The 23,058-nt window shown below is 37.6% G+C and overlaps 4 protein-coding genes across 6 annotated transcripts; 3 read left to right on the forward strand and 1 right to left on the reverse strand.

The window, feature by feature from the left end:
• Window positions 1–433: 433 nt before the first annotated feature.
• On the forward strand, window positions 434–4,067 carry LOC149384567 (uncharacterized). The gene is made up of 5 exons (XM_089628073.1): window positions 434–981; window positions 1,651–2,152; window positions 2,418–2,619; window positions 2,859–3,308; window positions 3,452–4,067. The coding sequence occupies exons 1-5, from the start codon at window positions 642–644 to the stop codon at window positions 3,821–3,823; spliced, it is 1,866 nt and encodes a 621-aa protein (XP_089484199.1). The 5' UTR covers window positions 434–641; the 3' UTR covers window positions 3,824–4,067.
• EMB3144 (AAA-type ATPase family protein) lies at window positions 3,168–17,768 on the reverse strand. Of its 3 annotated transcripts, none has more exons than XM_089628071.1 (17): window positions 17,422–17,768; window positions 16,461–16,716; window positions 16,015–16,390; window positions 15,674–15,932; window positions 15,465–15,596; window positions 15,254–15,328; window positions 15,054–15,179; window positions 14,858–14,967; window positions 14,662–14,740; window positions 14,446–14,583; window positions 14,248–14,359; window positions 13,758–13,921; window positions 13,544–13,649; window positions 13,391–13,467; window positions 13,100–13,243; window positions 12,844–12,989; window positions 3,168–3,294 (listed from the first exon to the last, which is right to left on the reverse strand). In XM_089628071.1, the coding sequence occupies exons 1-16, from the start codon at window positions 17,671–17,673 to the stop codon at window positions 12,846–12,848; spliced, it is 2,550 nt and encodes an 849-aa protein (XP_089484197.1). In that variant the 5' UTR covers window positions 17,674–17,768; the 3' UTR covers window positions 3,168–3,294; window positions 12,844–12,845. The 3 variants fall into 3 exon arrangements, with proteins under 3 accessions (XP_089484197.1, XP_089484196.1, XP_089484195.1); XM_089628070.1 differs by lacking the exon at window positions 3,168–3,294 and adding an exon at window positions 11,464–11,922; XM_089628069.1 differs by lacking the exon at window positions 3,168–3,294 and adding an exon at window positions 12,620–12,754.
• On the forward strand, window positions 9,268–12,498 carry LOC149384569 (uncharacterized). Its single transcript, XM_089628072.1, has 5 exons — window positions 9,268–9,697; window positions 9,965–10,466; window positions 11,034–11,235; window positions 11,478–11,936; window positions 12,115–12,498. Exons 1-5 carry the CDS (start codon window positions 9,358–9,360, stop codon window positions 12,484–12,486), a joined length of 1,875 nt encoding a protein of 624 aa, XP_089484198.1. The 5' UTR covers window positions 9,268–9,357; the 3' UTR covers window positions 12,487–12,498.
• A 1,167-nt stretch (window positions 17,769–18,935) lies between the features above and the next one.
• On the forward strand, window positions 18,936–21,809 carry LOC149384570 (annexin D5-like). Its single transcript, XM_089628652.1, has 6 exons — window positions 18,936–19,135; window positions 19,373–19,518; window positions 20,519–20,737; window positions 20,806–21,021; window positions 21,111–21,200; window positions 21,276–21,809. The coding sequence occupies exons 1-6, from the start codon at window positions 19,060–19,062 to the stop codon at window positions 21,480–21,482; spliced, it is 954 nt and encodes a 317-aa protein (XP_089484778.1). The 5' UTR covers window positions 18,936–19,059; the 3' UTR covers window positions 21,483–21,809.
• The last annotated feature ends 1,249 nt before the right edge of the window (window positions 21,810–23,058 follow it).

The raw sequence follows: 23,058 nt of genomic DNA on the forward strand, positions 1-23,058 counted from the left end.
TTTTTGTACCAACACATATATAAAAGTTATACTTTTGTATTAATTTTGACTTATTGAAGAAGTCCTAGTTTAGGAATAATCCATATCATATATTGCATACCGAATGTGAATGACAGAGTTGACCCAAGCGTGGCGGCTCACGAATTATAGAAGAGTTGAGTGAGATTACACCCAATTCATTCAAAGTTAAAAGAAAAACTACTAAATGTTTAACACCGTTGTATTAATATATGGTAGGCGGGTGATTGAAACAACCAACCACCACAGTAGACCCAGTCCCCGGCTGAAGCCGTGTGCCCCCGATCCAAAAAGGCCTTTTTATGCCCACAAAAATAAATTGTTTTCTTAAAATAAAGGCAATACAATGATTCCCTTATTTTAATCAGCGTAATTTTTCAGGAACCGCATCGATTTGCTCTTTATAAATACCAACTTTGCACTCCATATCTATATCTCTCCCCCCCTATATATATTTATATATATATTACTCTTTCTTCTACACCTCTTCTCTCCAAAAAAATATCATTAATTCGAGTACGTACGTATCATCACAATTCAAAACATCATCCATATCCATTACGTACCAAATTATCTTCTCTTCCCACACAACTTTCCTTGCGTCGATTATATATATCAACAACATGGACTTCAAATTATTCAGGCATCATACAAATAATCCAAAGACTAGCAAAAAAACAAGTAGCCATAGTAGTAGAAAGACATCGTCAAAACCACCATCCCATCTTGGCCTCTGCGATCGCTCCGACTCTTTTAGAAATCTGGAGATGGTGGGTGCACCGGAAAGCGATGCCTCGGAGGTGAGATTAGCGTGGATTCGGTCTCAGATCATCGGAGGGAATGACTTGGAATATGAATCTCCCTTCGGGAAGAGAATACTCACTTACGCTGACCACACTGCCTCGGGAAGATCTCTTCTCTACATTGAGGATTTCATCATAAAAAATGTCCTTCCTTTCTACGGTATGTGTGTATTATCTCTATACTTTCTTTTTTGTTTATTTTTAGTGACGGAGAACAAAACTAGATATGCATTAAATGTGTGTGAATAGCGCGGTATATGAGCTGGTGCACCATATTAGTTATTACAGGAGGGACCCAACTAATCTACTTGATAAAGTTTTCGTCTCACAATTTGGTTGAATTGTATTCACTGCATGTCGGTAATTTTTTGGCAAGACAATTTTAATATTAACTTTGGTGGATCATCTCTCATATACAATAATTAGAGAAAATGATTGTGTTTTATAATAATATACTCGATGTATCTGACTCAGTAAACTTGTAAGTAGTAAGTTGTAATTGAATTGGTCCATATTATAAATAAAATAATCCTTATAGAAAAGCGTCTAACTCGATGTATCTGACTCAGTGAACTTGTGATTGTAAGTCATCGTAACTGAGATTGGTCTATAATCTATATTATAACTAAGATAGTCCTTAAAAAAAAGTCTAATCTGGCCAATTAATAATACATTTATCTGAATCCGACTAAACCGACTGATCAATGACTTTTGACTCTCAAGTTCAAGAACAGTAAAATAATAAAAAAATAAAAAAAGTGTAGTAATCATTATTATTAATTTAAAATTTAAACGGGAAAATAAAACCCACCGTCGTTGATTTTTCCAGGGAATACTCACACGTGCGACAGCCACGTGGGGCATCAAACGACAAAGATGGTCCACGAAGCGGCGAGCTACGTAAAGAGATGCTTAGGCGGAACAGAAAACGACGCGCTGTTGTTCTGCGGCTCAGGCACGACGGCTGCCATAAAACGGCTCCAAGAGGTAATGGGCATAGCCGTGGCGTCAACGCTCAGAGAGAGGGTCGTCAAAACCCTAAGGGACGAAGAGAAATGGGTGGTCTTCGTGGGGCCTTTTGAGCACCACTCGAACCTGCTTTCTTGGCGCCAAAGCTTGGCTGACGTCATCGAGATCGGGTTGGACGAGAAGGGGTTGCTGGATATGGAGGCTCTTCGGTCAGGGCTCGAGGGCTATAAGAATGGGAATAGGCCAATTTTGGGGTCTTTCTCGGCTTGTAGCAATGTCACTGGGATTTATTCTGATACCAGGGCTATTGCCAACCTTCTTCACCAATATGGAGCTTTTGCTTGCTTTGATTTCGCTGCAAGGTACTAATCATTACAAATTTACAATGGGTTATATTAATTTTTCTCTTATTACCAAAATAGCCATTATAGATCATATAGACATAGTTACGCATGTACTTGTATCTATTTAAAAAAAAAAAAAAAATCCAAAAAAATTGATATGTTTGCCCTTGCCGGCGGCGCATCAAAAGTCAAGCAAACAAGTATGAACATAATAAAACCAGATGATAATCATGGTTTTGTTAAAAATAAATAGAAATTGATGCTTTGGTTTCAATAAATTCAGTGGTCCGTACGTGGAGATTGATATGAGATCTGGAGAAATGGAGGGCTACGACGCAATCTTCCTGAGTCCACACAAGTTTGTTGGTGGGCCCGGAAGCCCAGGAATTCTTCTGATGACCAAAGCCCTTTATAGGCTCGGATCTTCTCCTCCATCCACCTCTGGAGGTGGTACCGTTGCTTACGTCAACGGATTCAATGAAGAGGTAATCACAACATTACATTACTTTCTGCAATAAATACACTATATGTCCCTCACTCACTTCAGTCCACACCATTTATATTTCTTTCCTCTCTCTATTTTTATGCAATGCTTGATGGTACACAAGCACTTGTACAAAATAGCTGATCAAATCAAGGGACTACATGTGATGTGTTGAGATGACATGAAAACGACCTGATTCTGAATTATCTTATTAATAATGGGTTAATTAATTAATTGCAGGACACACTATATTACGAGGACATCGAAGAACGGGAAAACGCGGGGACGCCGCAGATAATCCAGACGATAAGAGCAGCACTGGCGTTTTGGGTGAAAGAGTACATCGGGTACCAAGTTATAGAGAAACACGAGAACATGTACATTCAAAACGCACTAAACAGGCTTCTCCCAAACAAAAACATTGTGGTCTTGGGGAACACCGACGCAAAACGACAAGCTGTTCTGTCGTTCCTCGTTTATTCCACCACCACCACAGACTCGGAACAAATTTCTTCCATGTGGGACGAGACGAGAGGGAAGGCTCTTCACGGGCCTTTCGTCGCGGCTCTTCTCAACGACCTCTTTGGAGTCCAGGCCCGAGGTGGCTGCGCTTGTGCCGGTCCCTACGGTCATAAATTGCTCGCTGTCGATGACCTTCATTCTCGTGCCTACAGATCTGCCATCAAACAGGTACGACTACTAAATAAATACGCAACTACGATGATTCACTCACTAAGACCCTAAAGTAACTACTAGTTACTACAAAATCACTAGTCTTGTATGGGAAAAAAAAAAAATAATAAAAGCTCTAATTTTTTTAGTGATATGAACAGGGGTACTTTGGAGTGAAACCGGGATGGACAAGAATCAGCTTTCCGTACTACATGTCGAGCGAGGAATTCGAGTTCATTTTGGCAGCGTTGGAGTTCATAGCCACGTACGGACAGAGGTTCCTAGCTCTGTATGAGCTCAACCTCAGAACGGGTAGCTGGGCACCCAAAAACAAGGCATTCACATGCTTTGTCAACAAGAAAGATTGCGGTGCCCATCCAAAGAAAGAGACTACTAAACTTAAAGGAAAGGTCGGTAAGTTCGCCTTCTACTTGAAGACTGCATTGGAGATTGCGAATCATCTTCCCAAGTTTCCTTCGGAGCGCAAACTCAAGGAGGAATTAGACCTGAGTTTTTTGCAGTTTAGAGTCTGACACGGATCTAAATAATTACTACTTCGAAACGTAACATGTTGGCTGTAATAGTATCCTATATGTAAATGATGACTATCTTATCTTTTTATTCTGGGAAACCTGGTATTTTATAGTAGCGTAGCGCGAGGTTCTAGACCGACTCATTCCAATGGCATTTCACACTACCGATTTTACATCTAAGGTCGCAAATGCAGTGCCTCTGGTGTGCGCTCCGACACTCAACATTAGTCTGATTGCTGTATTTGAGGTGAGGGCACCTATATTCGTAGAGAATAATTCAGGAGATTTGTGGCTTGATCAGAGGAAACTATGTTCGAAGAGTTCTCAGCAACGTTCCAGAACTCTAGAATCGAGCTGAGAGTGATTATCTAATAGACAAATTGATTTACACGTTTTAAATTTATCGGTCACAACTAGTTTTTAATTGTGGCAAAACCACCACCAATAGTGAAATATCATAAATTTGAAACCACGTTTGACATGCTCCATAGTTTCTCATTCTGGGTCGTAGATGGAGGTGGGACGAGGTGGTAGATGAAAGAAATATTGTTCATAACCTTCTAGAGCTCCACGAAGATTTGAAGAGTCAACTTGGCGGAACTCGTGATTTTATGGTGAGATCACGAAAAATCTTTGAATCCATTTGAAAAACGAGGAATGATCGCTGTTTATCGGAGTTGTATTTGTTGAGCAGGTCATTCTTAGAAATATTCAGCGGTGGATTTTGGAATTCTTCCATTGGATGGGTACAAATGCCGAGTCGATCAATCTCTGAGAAGTCAATGTCGAGACCAATTTGGATCGGGGCATAAAAAATCGAATCCAAGAATATTGAAAATCAATCTTGATGCATCATATAAAGAGAATAACCGCGTAGTAGGTATCATAGCCAGAGACAAAGAAGATAATTCAATTTGAATGTGGTGAAGCAAAATCACGGCTAGCTTGGCGACAGAGGCTCAGATGCAAGCGGTATATGAGGGTGTTACATGCAGAATTTAAAGGCCATTGGAAGGTGGTTTTTGAAGGAGACAATAAGAGCATTATGGATAGCTTAGCCTTGACTTCGATGTGTCATTTTTTGCATTTACTGCCTCTCTCCGACGTGGTAAAAGTTTTTTCTTTGGTGTAGTATAATTGGGTTCTAAGGTGCGCGCATGGTGTAGCTCATGGTGTCTGTTAATGGGTAACACTTGATTCGAGTCGTAGTTTTTGTATTGAAAGGAATGTTTTGCCCTTTACGCTTAACGTTATAGTGGTAGAAAATTGAGTCCCATTTTACATTTTTTTTTTAGTTTCTCATTCTGTGATGAAATGAATTTATTAGTGTATAATATCAATATATAATACTAATTTGTAATGTCGAGAAAAGAAAAATTAAGTCACATGCATCAGAGAAATTGAGTAGTGACTTATCATGAAAGTCATATTCTTTAATTGAATTACCATGGGTGCATATATTTTGTTTGATTGCGCATATTGTGAAAATTCGATAAGAATTAGCATGGTAGGCGGCTATACTAAAAAAGACAAAGAAGAGACGAGCTAAGAGTTAATATAATATCTCTAATCTGAAAGCTAGAAAGGTGCCAAAGCATGGGTCACGACTCACGACATATATAACAAGCAACTTACTATAGACCCGTGTTTAATTTAATGTCCTTTGGTTTCTAATATTTGTTTGTATGTTGACATTACACATAGATACAATGATATGATTTGACCGTGATTATGAAAATCAAATAAATAACTAAAAGCAAAAACTCTTTCAACACAGACAATTGGAGATAAGTGATTAAGAAAGAGAGGGATGTGTAAAGACAGAGATAAGGGGAGTAAGTGAGAGAGTTGTTTATTTTCTTCCCGCGACGTATGAAGTTGTGTTTTACAGAATGTCACACAATCTATTTATAGACAAAATGAGGTGATAAAAGTCAAGAATATTAATTGGTACAACACCAATAATAGAGTAAAAAAATAGTGCTAATTGGGTAAATTACAATTACTGAGCAAACACAATTATTTACAATATAAATATATACATATATTATTATATATATATATATATATATAGAGAGAGAGAGAGAGAGAGAGAGAGAGAGAGAGAGAGAATCAAAGAAGAGTCGAACTTTATAATACTACATCGGGCCAAGCATAGCAAGTTGTGATATTAATGATAATGAAAGATATAGAGTGACACGACACCCACGTCAAAGTCGCTTTTAGCGTCTTGGATCTCATAAAAATATCCCCTCTCTCTTCTACTTCAGGATTTCTTAGACAGGTAACAGGTTGAGAAAATACTAGGGGTTTAAAATAGATAGTAGAAAACGCGTTGTATAATAAATACCATATTCTAGAATCTAGCTGTAAAATCACTTTACCATTTTTTATTACTAGCTTATGAGTTACGATTCTATTTACTACCAATCGTCTTAGTTATGAAATCTCATAAGTTAGTTAAAATAATATCCAATAGAGATCCTAGCTATTTTTTTTAAGGCAGTTTTGCTGCTGTGAGTATTGAACCCACGGCTTCCACACATGAGGTGGTGTGGAATTATCACTAGGCTATTTTAGGTGCCACGAGACCCTAGCTATTTAGAATGGAAAATGTTTATAGGAATAAGTGGAGCATTTCATTGTAAAATTTTTTACAAAATCCACTCCAAGAATTTGATGGTGGCTATTAGGGATGACAATTTGACCCGTTACCCGCGTTCCGGCCCGTTACCCAATTTATTCGGGTCGGGTAATACCCGTTCTTTTTTGGTAAACGGGTAATACCCGTTAAGGTTTTAACGGGTCCGGGTACGGGTAACGGAATAGTCATCCCGTACCCGTTTACCCGGGACCTGACCCGTTAATTTTTAAATATTTAAAAAGATAATAAATTTTTATATGTTGCAATGAAGATGACCAAATTTACAATGAAGATGATCAATTTGCAATGAAGACTTCTTTTGTATTTTTTATTTATTTATTTTGAATTTTAATGTTCTTTATATTGTAATAGCACTTTGATATTTTTCACCTAAATTTTATTATTTTTAAACTTTATATTGTTGATGGATTTTTATTTTATAAATGGGTAAACGGGTAAGCGGGTCTACCCGACCCGCTACCCTTTTTTTAAACCGGGTAAACGGGTAATGGGTCCAATATTTTTAACTCGCTTACCTGGCGGATATCCCCGTTACCCGGCCCGTCTCAAAATCCGGATAAACGGGTCCGGGTAACGGGTAAAAAATTATAACGGGTACGGGTAACGGAATAGGTGTACCCGGCTTTACCCGTACCCGTTGTCATCCCTAGTGGCTATTAAGAATCACACAATATGAATATAAACTAATAATAAATGTGTATAAAGATCATAAATTACTTATTTTACCATGATACTTTGGCAATGACACACTTAATTTTTTTTATTTTTCCCAAAAACTGACCATTTAACATAAGAAAATTGTTGGAAGAATTGTAAATAAAGAGGATTTATTTACAAGTGTATAGGTGGTTTGTGGCTAATATTTGAGTGGGGTCCACTCATCGGAATTAGTTAATTTTTGCGTATTTTTATTCCTCATTCCAACGGGTATAAAATTGATTATTTATTTGCCAAAATCATTACTATAATGAATGAGAAATTGATGCTCAAAGTATGCTTAAAGAACACATTTGTTTTGTGTATATGAAGTGAATTGCAAGAGTCCTATATGGGTTGGGTAAGTGTGTTATGTAGTGTTTATATATTATCATCTTTCTTTAGTGGATAAACAAGTACGAGAGGGGAGAGTGTGGGGTCGAGCTCGGGCTCGGGTTCGGGTTTCGGGTATGTCTCGGCCTTTGGCCTTTCCTTATCTTTTTATTGCAAAATTCACTTCCGAAATGTTTCAATTCCATAAATAACTTTTGTGTTATGGTGAGAATTGATTGATTAAGTTGGTACGGTTTTGCATGCATGTAAACGGTGCCTTAATGGAGATGTTATGATGCTATGCATGGTGAGCGAGCTGTTTAACGTTCATAACCTGCTGAGATAGTGGGCATTAATGAATTAAATGGCTATTATGGCTGAACGTTTTGGGTGGTTCAATTTCATAACCTACCCTGTCATGCTCAGCTATAAAAAGCCTTCAGTTCTCTCATTCTGAACACACCAAAAAATGAATCCTCTCTCCCCCTCTTCGAAATTGTTTTCTTTGTTTGCAGTCCGGTGGTAGTTCTGACGCTCGGGTTCTAGTTCGCCGAAGCCGAGTCTTGTGGTGTATTGCTCGTATTAGTAGTTGTTGTATCCTGCAGGGAGGCTTTCGCTCACGAAATCCAGCACCCGTGGGAGGGCGATAAAAAGCTTCAAGGAAATCGCGCGTCAAACGGGCCTCGACATTTTCCTTGCCAACTTCATTTTCTTTTCATTTCCGGTTTATGTTCTTCATTTTATTTTCCTTGTGTTGTCTTTACTTTTCTATCAATATTATTTGTAATTTTGTTAACAAAAAAATCCATAAATAAATAATAATAAAAAAAGAAAAAAAATTACAAAATGATCATATGCGTCAATTTTGTAGCTTAAAAATTGGTGGTGAACAAAAATATAAGCCGATCTGCCATAACCTGTAAAGTGCATGATAACGCTCAATATAACCAATAAAATAATAACTTTGAAGGACCGATAATTTAGGGCGGTCACAATTTTTTTTTTCTTTCAAACAGTATATATTTATAAGTATAACATAGTTTAGAAAAAACAATCCAAGGTTCAAAAAACTTGATTATTGTACATTTTAACTATTTCAATAACTTTACACAAAATTTTGTTATTTTGCAAATTCAATATCATAAATTAAAGTATCAAAAATTTTATAAAAATATTTAAATATAAATAAAAAAAGTATAAACTACTTACAATTTGAATTTTATAATTATTAAAATAAATAAATAGATTATATATAATATATTTTAAGAAAACATTTTTTTTTGGTCAAATTGAAAAGGCCTTTTTTGGAACGGGGCATGGGAAATTTCCCCATTGGCCCTCCGCTTCAGCCGGGGACCGGGCCTACTGTCTCACTCAACAATAAGTAGTTTTAACTTTTAACTTTTAACTTTGAATGAAGGGAATTGGGTCTTATCTCACTCAACTCGTCTATAATTCCTGAGCCGCCATGCTTGGGTGGGTCAACTCTGTCATTCAGATTTTTATTTTTTTTATAGAAAAGTATATGCTATATATATAGGATATGCATTATAAATTAAATACCAAATAACTCTTTAAGAATATTGTTAAATAAAGGCAATTCAAAGATTCCCTTATTTTAATCAGAGTATTTTTTTCAGGAACCGCATCGTCTTGCTCTTTATAAATACCAACATTCCACTCTTACTCTTCTACGCGTCTTCTCTCCAAAAATATCATTAGTTTGATTGAGTACGTACGTATCATCATCAATCCTCACAATTCACACAACATCCATCCATTACGTACCAAATTATCTTCCCACACAACTTTCCTTGCGTCGATTATATATATCAACAACATGGACTTCAAATTATTCAGGCATCATACAAATTATCCAAAGAGTAGCAAAAAAACAAGTAGCCATAGTAGTAGAAAGACATCGTCAAAACCACCATCCCATCTTGGCCTCTGCGATCACTCCGATTCTTTTAGAAATCTGGAGATAGTGGGTGCACCGGAAAGCGATGCCTCGGAGGTGAGACTAGCGTGGATTCGGTCTCAGATCATCGGAGGGAATGACGTGGAATATGAATCTCCGTTCGGGAAGAGAATACTCACTTACGCTGATCACACTGCCTCGGGAAGATCTATTCTCTATATTGAGGATTTCATCATAAAAAATGTCCTTCCTTTCTTTGGTATGTATATATTTAGTGCGGAGAACAAAATTAAATATGCATTAAATGTGTGTGAATAGCGCGGTGGAGCATATAATAATACTCCATGTATCTGACTCAGTGAAATTGGTCCATATTAATTATACCTAAGATAACCCTTAAGAAAAGAAAGTCTAATCTGGCCAATTAATAATACATATATCTGAATCCGACTGAACACTCACTTGTAACTCATTATTATTAATATAAACGGGAAAAATAAAACCCACCGTCGTTGATTTTTTCCAGGGAATACTCACACGTGCGACAGTCACGTGGGGCGGCAAACGACAAAGATGGTTCACGAAGCGGCGAGCTACGTAAAGAAATGCTTAGGCGGAACAGAAAACGACGCGCTGTTGTTCTGCGGCTCAGGCACGACGGCTGCCATAAAACGGCTCCAAGAGGTGATGGGCATAGCCGTGGCGTCAACGCTGAGAGAGAGGGTCGTCAAAACCCTAACGGACCAAGAGAAATGGGTGGTCTTCGTTGGGCCTTTTGAGCACCACTCGAACCTGCTTTCTTGGCGCCAAAGTTTGGCTGACGTCATCGAGATCGGGTTGGACGAGAACGGGTTGCTGGATATGGAGGCTCTTCGGTCAGGGCTTGAGGGTTATAAGAATGGGAATAGGCCAATTTTGGGGTCTTTCTCGGCTTGTAGCAATGTCACTGGGATTTATTCTGATACCAGGGCTATTGCCAACCTTCTTCACCAATATGGAGCTTTTGCTTGCTTTGATTTCGCTGCAAGGTACTAATCATTACAAATTTAGAATGGGTTGTATTAATTTTCCTCTTATTACCAAAATACCCATTATAGATCATATAGACATAGTTACGCAAATTTACTATGATTGTTATTTTAATTTTTTTTTAATGTATTCATTGAATATATATATTTAACAATCAATATGTTAAGTTAATAATAATAATATAAGTGACAACAATTGATAAAATATTAAACAATTAATTAAAAAAAAAGTTCAACATATTACAAGAAAATTGTACTATAAAGATGAAAATTACCCGTTAATATATTGATGGATAGAAATATACTTTATAGAGAATGAAATTAAAGGAATACAATAAAACATAATTTTAGAATATTCTCTTTGAAATAACAGTATTCGTATTTCGTAGCGTAAAAAAATCACACCAAAATAATTTTACAAGCTCTACATGGGAGGGTAGACTATACTTTTGCCCTTGCCGGCGCATGAAAAGTCAAACAAACAAGTATGAACATAATAAAACCAGATGATAATCATGGTTTTGTTCAAAATAAATAGAAATTGATGTTTGGTTTGAATAAATTCAGTGGTCCATACGTGGAGATTGATATGAGATCAGGAGAAATGGAGGGCTACGACGCAGTCTTCCTGAGTCCACACAAGTTCGTTGGTGGGCCCGGAAGCCCAGGAATTCTTCTGATGACCAAAGCCCTTTATAGGCTCGCCTCTTCTCCTCCATCAACCTCCGGTGGTGGTACCGTTGCTTACGTCAATGGATTCAATGAAGAGGTAATCACAACATTACTTTACTTTCTGCAATAAATACACTATATGTCCCTCACTCACTTCAGTCCACACCATTTATTTTTTTTCTTTCCTTTCTATATTTATATGCAATGCTCGATGGTACATAAGCACTTGTACAAAATAGCTGATAAAATCAAGGGACTACATGTGATGTGTTGAGATGAGATGAAAACGACCTGATTCTGAATTATCGTCTTAAAAATGGGTTAATTAATTAATGGCAGGACACATTATATTACGAGGACATCGAAGAACGGGAAAACGCGGGGACGCCGCAGATAATCCAGACGATAAGAGCAGCACTGGCGTTTTGGGTGAAAGAGTACATCGGGTACCAAGTTATAGAGAAACACGAGAACATGTACATTCAAAACGCACTGAACAGGCTTCTCCCAAACAAAAACATTGTGGTCTTGGGGAACACCAACGCAAAACGACAAGCTGTTCTGTCGTTCCTCGTTTATTCCACCACCACCACCACCACCACTGATTCGGAACAAATTTCTTCCATGTGGGACGAGACGAGAGGGAAGGCTCTTCACGGGCCTTTCGTTGCGGCTCTTCTCAACGACCTCTTCGGAGTCCAGGCCCGAGGTGGCTGCGCTTGTGCCGGCCCCTATGGTCATAAATTGCTCGCTGTCGATGACCTTCATTCTCTCGCCTACAGATCTGCCATCAAACAGGTACGACTACTAAATAAATACGCAACTACGATCATGCACGGCCACAAAGAACATGCTAATACGTATGTGATGTGTATCACTCACTCACTAAGACCCTAAAGTAACTACTAGTTACTACAAAATCACTAGTCTTGGATGGAAAAATAACAGCTCTAACTTTTTTTAATGATATGAACAGGGTTACTTTGGAGTGAAACCGGGATGGACAAGAATCAGCTTTCCGTACTACATGTCGAGCGAGGAATTCGAGTTCATTTTGGCAGCGTTGGAGTTCATAGCCACGTACGGACAGAGGTTCCTAGCTCTGTATGAGCTCAACCTCAGAACGGGTAGCTGGGCACCCAAAAACAAGGCATTCACATGCTTTGTCAACAAGAAAGATTGCGGTGCCCATCCAAAGAAAGAGACTACTAAACTTAAAGGAAAGGTCGGAAAGTTCGCCTTCTACTTGAAGACTGCATTGGAGATTGCGAATCATCTTCCCAAGTTTCCTTCGGAGCGCAAACTCGAGGAAGAATTAGACCTGAGTTTTTTGCAGTTTAGAATCTGACACAATTCTAAATAATTACGACTTCGAAACGTAACATGTTGGCTGTAATAGTATCCTATATGTAAATGATGACTATCTTATCTTTTTATTCTGGGAAACCTGGTATTTTATAGTAGCGTAGCGCGAGGTTCTAGACCGACTCATTCCAATGGCATTTCACACTACCGATTTTATAATGCAAAAATAAAATTGGGTTGTTGCCTTGTTCTCTCTTGGCAGACAAATGCAAGCTATATGTTAAGAGGTAATTTCCTTTGCACTAACATGCCTGGAAAACAAAAAGGAAATGCACAGAGAGCAAAAAAAATTAAAATTTAAAAATAAAAAAATAAAAACATTGTGGAGAAAGAAAGTTACTTTCAGAGGAAATGGCTGGTCAACAGAAGTTGTGGTTTATCGCCCTCTTCTTCTACCACGGCTGAAACTTGGGCTTTCACATCTTGAATCCTTTTATCCCACATATCATCTATTAGCTTCCACGTTTCGTCATTGACAGTTTGAGTCTGCGAATAAAATGTGGAAAAGAAACAGAAGAAATAACATGGTTATTGCAAAAAAAAGAAGGTAGTAGTAGAAGAGCGATAAAACCAAAAAGCATTAGCGCCTCAAATACCTCCATCGGCCGCGGAGCACCAAAGGTGGCAAAACCGACATTTCCAGGTTTGAACGTAACTCTTCCAGGAAGTGAAATTCCATGAATACCCCATCTCCCTGCATGCATTAGGGCTCCATATTCATCCACCGAACCCACATCAGGCTGAACAATGGGCACACACAGAGATGCACTAGATCAATGGGCATAATCATATAATATTGACCCAACTCATGTCAGCCAGCTTTAGCTTTTTTCGGAGAAACGGTCAAAGTATAAAACAATGTTCTATGCCACACAAGTTTCAACTACCTGAGGTATCCGAGGTGCTTTATTATATACATCCCAAATTTCTTCAGCTTGAATTTCTCCCTTTTCAAGTAAGACATCTGCAAAGACAAAAGTCAAGCTAGCATTGGTCATTCCGTTAATAGAAATACACCATACAAGCTTGAAAATAATCACCTGTAATTGTCTCTACAGCTGATTCGTATTCTCTCAGAACGGATGTACACTTCTCAACGCCGTAACGCATATATTCATCCCTAAGAGCTTGAAGCTTTGCTGCAAGCTGTTGCATCACATTATAGCGCCAATTATCATGAAACCATTAATCAACAAAGCAATTTTTTTTTGTTATTTAGGAACATGTTTGGAGATTAAAAGCTCTGAAGCATACATTGGGCACGAGATCATTCAGATTCCTGTAGTATGCTTTCCCAAAAGCTGTCATTCCAGTCTGCAGAATTAGAAGCTCAGCTCGCCTCGAAGCTTCTATTGTGGCCTTGGAAGAGATCCAACACAAATTATCAACGCCAAACATCTCTTCCTCAATCACTCTTGCTGCAAGTTAAGGAAATTCATGAATTGTAAATCTATGTATCATCATAATTATATAGCTACCTGCTACCCTGATAAATACTTCACCATTTTTAATTACTCATCGTTACAAGGCTTTGTAAGGATCATAATTACCATTCTACCTTTCAAGTTACCTGGTATTCTAAACATAACACAGTAGACAATCACGCAGTAACAAATCATTCACTGCTCTTTTTCTTATAAAATCTTAAACCCTTTTTTTTTTTGGGTCTACTTTGGAAAATACAAGGAGGTCAACTAATGTAGAAAGGTTAAAAAAAATTAAGGCCGAAACCAAATTTACTTACGGGCACATGCTCGCACAATTGAGTCCACATAATCCGCTTTTCGGGCGAAGACCCTGCCCGGAGTTTCAGTATAAGACATGTTTGGTTGGCTACGTATGGATTTAATATCAGTCTGCATAATAAAACACAGAGAAGCAAGATTATAGTGTATCTAATCACAGAGAAGCACATAAAGAATGTGAATAACAGGTCACTGACCTGTGTAAATGGGCGGTACTGATCTGGGAAGTGGCAAGCAAGTACGGCAACAGCTGCTTCTCTGTATGCCAACCTCAGCTTCAAATCCTCCGGAATTTCTTTGCTGTCTTCTTGACCAGTTTCAAAAGTTCCTTTTTGCTGCAAAATTTATTTCAAATTACACCACGAAAAGATGCAACGATATCACAAGTATGACAATATCGTTTCAAGACTCACTCTTTTCAAAGCCTCAAGCAGCTCTTCTCTCCCGATATAATCTAAATCCTTCCTTGCAGTCAGAATGCCAGCTTCATTCCTGCCATTTAATTTAAGTGTGAGAAAGATTAGCCTCTCTCTCTCGCTCTCTCTCTATATATATATATATGTATATATATATACTTATATCTGTATCGAGAAACAAAATCAAACTTACAAAACATTCTGCAGCTCGGCGCCAGTAAAATCATCAGCAAGCGCAGCAACTTCCAGAAGTAAGTCTTCCTTCTCTGCTTCTGAGCGGAACATTTTATTTCTAGCATGAACCTGTCATGCTCAAAATGCTGATTAGTTTTTCTCTCAAAACCTCAAAAAATTTATGACACAGTGAATTATGAGATTGGGCATTGTACCTTCAAAATGGCCAATCTACCATCCATCGATGGCAAACCAACTCTAACAATCTTGTCAAAACGTCCCTTCCTGAGTAGGGCAGGATCGAGAATATCCAGCCTATTTGTGGCGCCAATCACCAGCACCTAATAGGTAGCCATTTGAGTTACAATTTAAAATCAGAGTAATCCCTTATTAGTCCAAAAAAACTAAAACACACCTGAGATGTCGAAACCCTAAATCCATCCATCTCCGTCAATATCTGAAGCAGACCTTGCTCCCTCTCAGCCCCACCCTATATACAATGAAGAGACGAGTTAAAACATAGTTAGACCTTGCAATTTTCACGTGAATTTTTGAAAGCAACAAGGAGATTGAAATTTAGGAATAGCCTCTACAGAGAAGGGAAAAGAATAAGAAAACAAACTTACCCCACCAATATCAGGCCCACCCCGTTTGCTTCCGATGGCATCTATCTCGTCGATAAATATAATTGATGGTGCATTTGATCTAGCACTGGCAAAAAGATCCTTGACCCGAGAAGCTGCCACACCTACAAACATCTGAAAAAGAATTCAAGTCAGAACATTCGAGATCGAGAGAGAAAGAGAGAAGATGATGATACACAACGAGAACAAACCTCTACGAAATCGGTTCCGTTTGCTGCAAAGAATGGGAGCCCCGCTTCACCAGCAATTGCCTTAGCTAGCAGCGTCTTACCAGTTCCAGGAGGTCCATGAAGAAGTACACCTTTCGGGCAATAAATCCCTTTGTCTTGAAATTCTTCATCGTTCTTTAAAATTCTTACGATCTCCTGCAGTTCTCTCTTTATATATTCCTGACCGGCGAAATCATCAAAGGTCACGCCAGTGGTTTCTTCCGCTGAGATAAACTTTGCCCTGCCCAAGAGTGGCAGTAAGACATTACCAGTGTTAAGCTTGTAATAAATTAAATCATCAAAGGAAAGTACTCGCCACTTACCGACTCTTGCCCAACGATCCAAGCGGTTCGTTCTTCGGTGGAAGTCTGAGCCTGGTTTTTTTACTAGGAGGCTTTCCTAAATCACAAGGGATCAACTTAGCGTAAATGGGTCTCGCCCAATTATCAATCCAAACGTACAAGGCAATGGAGAGAGCGAGTCTCATAGCCCATATGACCGCGGTCGCAACGCTGGAGTAGACTTCTGCCGGCACTGTGTCCACGTTTATGACATCAACATTCACTATTTGCTCGTGCAACTTCTTCCAAACATCGTTCCAGCTATCGATTGGCATACGCTCCACAGGATGTCGCCGGAATATTATTTCCTTCTTTCCATTTCCACTGCTTTCCTCGTCTTTATAGTACGGTAAAATCACTGCACAAAGCGCCACATACATTTTACTAAATAAAAGTAAACGGACAGGCATTATGTGCAGCCAACAGACCTGATATCGTTTGCCCGTAGTTTGAGTATTCCATAAATTGGACGTTCTTCGAGTCGAGAAGCTTCAAAAAATCACTAAAGTCAATCCTGTGGGAGTTTTCCGGATCCCACTCTGTTCCTTTTAATTTACCGCGCAAGGTCAACAACGCCTTACTCCAGTTCGAAGCCATCACAAGCTGTCTCTCTAACTGTATATTTGCCTTCCGATCGAGTTCTTCAAGTTTTGTGATCCGATCTCTCTCTGCATTTTTTAGTTTCTGAAAGGTAAATCAAAATAGAATTATGTAAACTTGCTCCAGATCACGCACATACAATCTTCGGCCACTTTTAGATCAGCGAAACAAAGAGGAAAAATACATGGAGAAGGACCTACTTAAATCTAGCTACTTGGTGGTGTTCAATTAATGCCCATAGAAAATTAAGAAAATCCTGAACAAAAAAAAAAAAAAATGCACAAGGATGCCAAAAGCAAATCACACACCTTCTATTGGTTATCCAATCCAAAGGCAAATCACAATCTAGTAAAAAAATATCATACATTTGAAATTTCATATTAAACCTCTTTGAATTCTTACAAGGAGGCAACAACTTATAGACTTCTCGTCCAGATAATTAGCGGAAATCAATAGAATGATCAAGTACCATTCTTTTTGTCATCAATCTACCTATATGATTTACCCGAGAACAATAACCATTCCAATCCAAATAGCTCATTTCCACTTTGCTCTATACGAGATTATTTAGTTTTAAATTTATTCACTTCCAAACTCTCAGCTTTCGGGTACATAATATATAAAGCTAAATAAAGATATAAACTAGTCTCAAAATCCTTTTACTTTCCAGTAATTGCATATCAAGAACTACTAGTAAAACGAAAATAAATAAACGAATTACATTTCCCAATTCCGTTCAATTTCTCAGCGAAACAGAACAAGTAATGAAAAAGAAAGTCCAATGCAAACCTCAAATATCTGAGCTGACTGTGAGTCTTCTTCCTCCGAGCTCGCGGACTTAACGACCGAGCTCGAGCTCGAACCCGAAGCAGAAACCTTGAAAGCGCGTTTTCGAGAAGCGGCTACATTGAAGGGGAGAGAGTGAGCTCCAAAACGACGACGTTTGGGATGGAGTGCGGCGCGAGAATCGGGGAAGCGATGAAGGAGGGTTTTGGAAGGGTGTGGTGATAAGAGTATGAGATTGGGAAACTGAGAGCTCATTGTTCCACTTCCACCATGAAAATGGAAAACACACTTCTCTCCGCTGCGCTTTTCTTCAAGAAATGCTTTATCATCTATATTTTCAAAAGTTATATAATATCATTTAGGGTCACATAAAATTCAACAAAAAATTGCTAGAAATCACCTAAACTTTAAGAATTGTAAATTAGCCAATCTTTGTTAAATACTTTGTAAATAGCCAACTTGCATACGTAGCAGCATATTAACTACCTTTTATACATGTTTGGCTGAGTTAAATAAGTCTTTTACTAATCTGTTAATAAGTTAACTTGGCTATTTACAAGAGATTAACCAAAAGTGGGCTATATCTCAATTCACTATATCCATGTGACTATATAACTTAATAATCCAAAATTCAATATATATTCTACGACATGAACGTTTTATTTACCTCAACATTGTCCCTTCTTAGTTCTTATTATGCTAATAATACACGTACTACTAAATATATAATCTTATTTACATTTTTAGTTTATCGTTTCGTTAAATTTTAATTATACGCGTAAATTAACTGAAATACCTTATTAAAAATTCTCCAAATTTAATATTAAATAAACTTTCATTTTAGTATTAATTAATAACTGTGATATAAAAAGAAACAAAATTCACCACACACGTTATCACTATTTTCATTATTTTTTTATTGCATAATTTAAGGAATCAATTGATTATTCAGTTAAATCTCATGTTTTCCGATGAGTTCTCCGGCGACCATCATCTTGTGTAAATCTTAGAACAAAACTATCTAGTTTTAAAGCTCACTTTAAAATAAATTGAATAAAAAAAAAGAATCAAGTTGAACGGAGTTCGGATGACAGATATATTAATCGACGAAGTTTCAAACGAAAAAAATTACTTTTTTTCGATTTCGACCACAAGTTTCCGGCGAACACAAACTTGTTGGGCCTTTACGACGAGTGGGGTTGACCTTTACGACGAGTGGGGTTGACCTTTACGGATGTTCAACATCTAGCCATGGGGTGTTCCAACATTTAGCCATGGACTCTTTGTAGGTCTTCCAAAAAAAACTTTTGTTGGGCCTACGAGCCTCGTGCCAAAAAGTGGGTAGCCTGTTTCCCTCGGTCGTCGGTATCAGAATACAACAAAGACCCAAAGTATCAATAACAAAATAAATAATTAATTTAGCCTAAAAAACCAATTAAATATAGTTGATGTAGTTTGACCCAGTTCCACATAGACAATGAAATAAACAATAGTTGATATTATTGACTCTGTCTTTCTATTGACTTCAATTTTTCCCCCTCTTTAGTCTTTATAATGAACAGAACGATGTGATTTCCTTCACCACAAATTTCTCAAACACAAAATCTCTCTCTCTGTGTCTCTGTCTCTGTCTCAACAATAATGTCGACTCTAACAGTACCACCAGTTCTTACCTCCCCAAGAGACGATGCTCAACAGCTATACCGTGCTTTCAAGGGTATGCCTCTTTCTCTCATCTTTTCATTTAACTTTTAATGTATCTCAGATTGGTTTTGACATGTTCTCAAAAGGGAAAGCCTTCTTATTTGTTTGATTTGTCAAATTTATCGCTTTGGCTTTACCAATGATTATCAATCCTCTTAAGTAATAATTATAGTTTTTTTCAGATCTTGAAATAACGTTTTTTTTTTGTACGAGTCGTGGTTGTAATTTTTGAAGATTTGATGTGGTGTAGGATTTGGCTGTGACTCGGCGGCGGTGATCAATATTCTGGCTCACAGGGATTCCACGCAACGCTCTCTAATCGAACATGAATTCAAAGCCATTTATTCAGAGGAGCTTAGCAAACGTTTGGTTTCAGAGCTAACCGGAAAATTAGAGGTACTCATTAATCTATAAATTAAGCTACTAACTACGTGACTTATATATATATTCGAATATTTCATTTCTAGTATATTATAACACGGGGGCTAGATCAGCTGATAAGGAAAACGGTTTGACTTTCGAGTCACTAGACTACTGCTAAAAAAAATAGTCATGAGACGCAATACAAACAATTTTTTTTCTACTTGTTAATAACTGATCATAATTTTAATGTGTAATAACTACACCTTAATTTTAATATTAAGATATATCTACCCTGATAGTATAAATATGGATCATTAGTTATTAAATTCTCAATACCGCCCAATTTTTTTTGTATTTTTTTTTTCAATCGTTGTCAGAAAAAAAAAGGATTTATATTATTGAGACAATTAAGTCGGTAACTTAATAGTTCACTTTTTTTTTCTTCTTAAATAGTTAAAATTTCATTTTATTCAAAAAATAACTCATTAGACCGAAATAAATTATATTAATTGTTTTAATTAATTTAATTTACTTCGGTCTAGTGAGATATTTTTTTAATAAAATAAAATTTGTATAATATGGTAGAGTATATAATATATGTTTACACTCTAGATGGAGTAAACGTTGTGTGTATTTATGTATGTATAAACTCTTTTTTATTTATTTGTTTCGCAAATACTTCGTTGATTTACACTTGCGGTAACGGTTTACTTAATTATTGGTACCGACCTTTTTTCCTAATATGATTTCGGAAACGCCTGTAGTACGAGGTTTACCCGTAAAATTATGAGTTGTGATGTAACGACTATAAATGACTGTAAACTCTGGTATCTTGAGTCTTATAAACATAATAACAATTAAAATTTCAACTCACATCAAAGATTTTCAAATAAAACCAAAAATAAATAAATTTTGAACTACCGTCAGGTATGGTAAGAGATTGGTTTTAAATTAGCAATGGTTGTTTTGCACAGTTTTAGCAATCACGTGAAGCATTCAATTATTGTTTATTTGGTGTGGTTTGGTTTTTCAGACGGCCGTTGTTCTGTGGATGCCCGATCCGGCGACACGCGATGCCTTGATCATCAAGGAAGCGTTGAATCCTAAAGTTCCGAACTTAAAAGCCGCCACAGAGGTGATATGTTCACGCACTCCGTCGCAGATACATCACTTGAACCACATATACCAATCCAAATTCAGGCTTAGCCTCGACCAAGACTTTCAAAAGTTCATACCGGATGACCATATCAAGGTTGGTAAGCTCTGGAATGTGAAAACAGACGGGAAATTTGTCATCTGAGTATGATTTATTTTGTGCAGCTATTACTTTCGTACATTGGCACGCAACGCTACGAAGGTTTCGAGGTTGATAGAGAAATGGTTTTGAAGGACGCGAAATCGTTGTACAAGGCGGGCGAGAAAAAGTTAGGGACTGACGAGAAGGCTTTCATTCACATATTCAGCGAACGAAGCAGAGCTCATATCGCTGCCGTTGCCGAGGTTTACCATGAGATCTACGGGAATTCACTGAAGAAGGTGACTTTATCTTTTTTATTTTTCAGAAGCTCGTGTTTCAGTTACCGGATTGTACTATTTCATCGACCTTTTTATAAACTGTTTTGTAGGCCATAAAGAGTGAAACATCAGGGCTTTTTGAGTTCGGGCTCTTGACAATTCTGCGTTGTGCCCAGAACCCTGCTAAATATTTTGCTAAGGTAACAATTCAGGGCTCGTGTTTTCGTGGAGTGAAATATTTTGGTAATGGAAGTTTGAGTTTGGGGTCGTGACAGGTGTTGCATGACGCGATGAAAGGCATGGGAACGAGCGACTCAACGCTGATAAGAGTGATAGTAACGAGGACGGAGATGGATATGCAGTACATAAAAGCCGAGTATCGAAAGAAATACGGCAAGTCGCTCAACGAGGCTGTCACCTCCGAGACCTCGAGCCACTACAGAACTTTCCTTCTCTCTCTTCTTGGACCGGAACACCATTAGCCAAATAACAAACCACCTCATCAGTGTGTTTCATTTATCAAATAAGTTATCTTCTCTTTCTTGTGCTTTTGTGAGCAATGTCTTTTTTTTTTATTATTATTTGAATTTTGTTGTTGCTAATGTTTTTCTCTGCATCGTGTTTGGCTTTAAAATGTCTATCTTGATTTGTGACTGGCTCTTTGCAAGTATAACCACTCTAGCACACTGGATGAAATTCAAAGTTCATAACAGTCCAGTTTCACAACATTAGTGAATATACTTGTACTGAGTCCCATCTTGATATTTTCTAAGATATATTAAATCTGAAGGTTTATATTTTGTTTTTCATATGGTTTCTGTGGTCTCCAAGAAAAAAAAAATGCGATGGAAAAAACTGTGAAAAATAGAAAAAATATTTTTGATTAGAAAATAAGCTTGCCGATGGAAATATTGTTGTGGATGAGAATATATTTAATGACATTCGAAGATGTGTGCTATCATTTGTACTTTAATTAGGTTAGTAGGCCAAGAAGTAGTCCATAGTTCACCCTCTTTTTAAAATGAGTGAAAGTTTTATTTTATTATAAAAAGAACATCAGATACGCAGTAAATTAATTAAGTAAATAATAAATTAATTTAACTAAAGAGTAAATAAAATAGCGAGATAGCTATTTAACCCATTTGGCCACTCTTTTTAAAATAATAGCTCAATTATGAGTTTAATTGGGTAAATAGCTCAAACTCAAACCCAACAGTACAATATCTCAATTATACCCTTCTGCAACAACGTTTTCATCGTCCTCAACTCTAACAACTCCGTCAAATCGAAATTCTGCGACTCCAGAGCTCCAACATCACCTCTCTCGGTCTTCGAAGACTTGAACGACATCGAGATTATCTCTGATACCGGCGGATTCAGTTCCGCCATTGTACGAAAACTCGAAACCCCGAGGCTTCACGAATCTCTTACTCTTAACCCACGCCGAGCCTGACTTGACTCGTCAAAGACAAGTCGAGTTCTTTTTCACCGCGCCAATAACCGAATTCATGATCCTCGTCGGGGTGGAGCAGCGATCAAATTAACTCACGCGAAGTTAATCCGATTAACATTCACATATAATCGGATTAACTATCACAGTTAATACGCAAAACTAGACTTGCAAGCTTCGAACGGCCGGATCGGCGCGCCCGCGGGACTCGCCAATGTTCGAGATCGTTTCCGGAGGAGGATAGTCATAGTTAATCCGATTAACTATCACAGTTAAAAATGATATGTGGATTGTGAATATTTGTTCACGTGTGGATTGGAGAAGAAAATGTTGATTTGGGGAAAGGGCATTATTGGGATTCTGAATAATGTTGGCTAGTTCTCTATATAAATTAATAGTTTGACTATTATTTTGAAGGACCACTAAGTGGCTATTATATTACAAATTTATTAATTAAATTTACTCTTTGGTTAATTAATTTACTACGGGTCTGGTGAACTGTTTTCTTAATAAAATGAAACTTTGGCTAAAATCTTAGAAGAAACCAGTGATTGACTAGTTACGACAAATTTGTATTGAAGCAATTAAGCCAATATCCCAATAACCCA

The sequence above is a fragment of the Urtica dioica genome, chromosome 10 (assembly GCF_054948205.1).
Source record: "Urtica dioica subsp. dioica isolate 48M chromosome 10, U.dioica_male_clone48M_v1_H2, whole genome shotgun sequence".
NCBI classification, from domain to species: domain Eukaryota; kingdom Viridiplantae; phylum Streptophyta; class Magnoliopsida; order Rosales; family Urticaceae; genus Urtica; species Urtica dioica.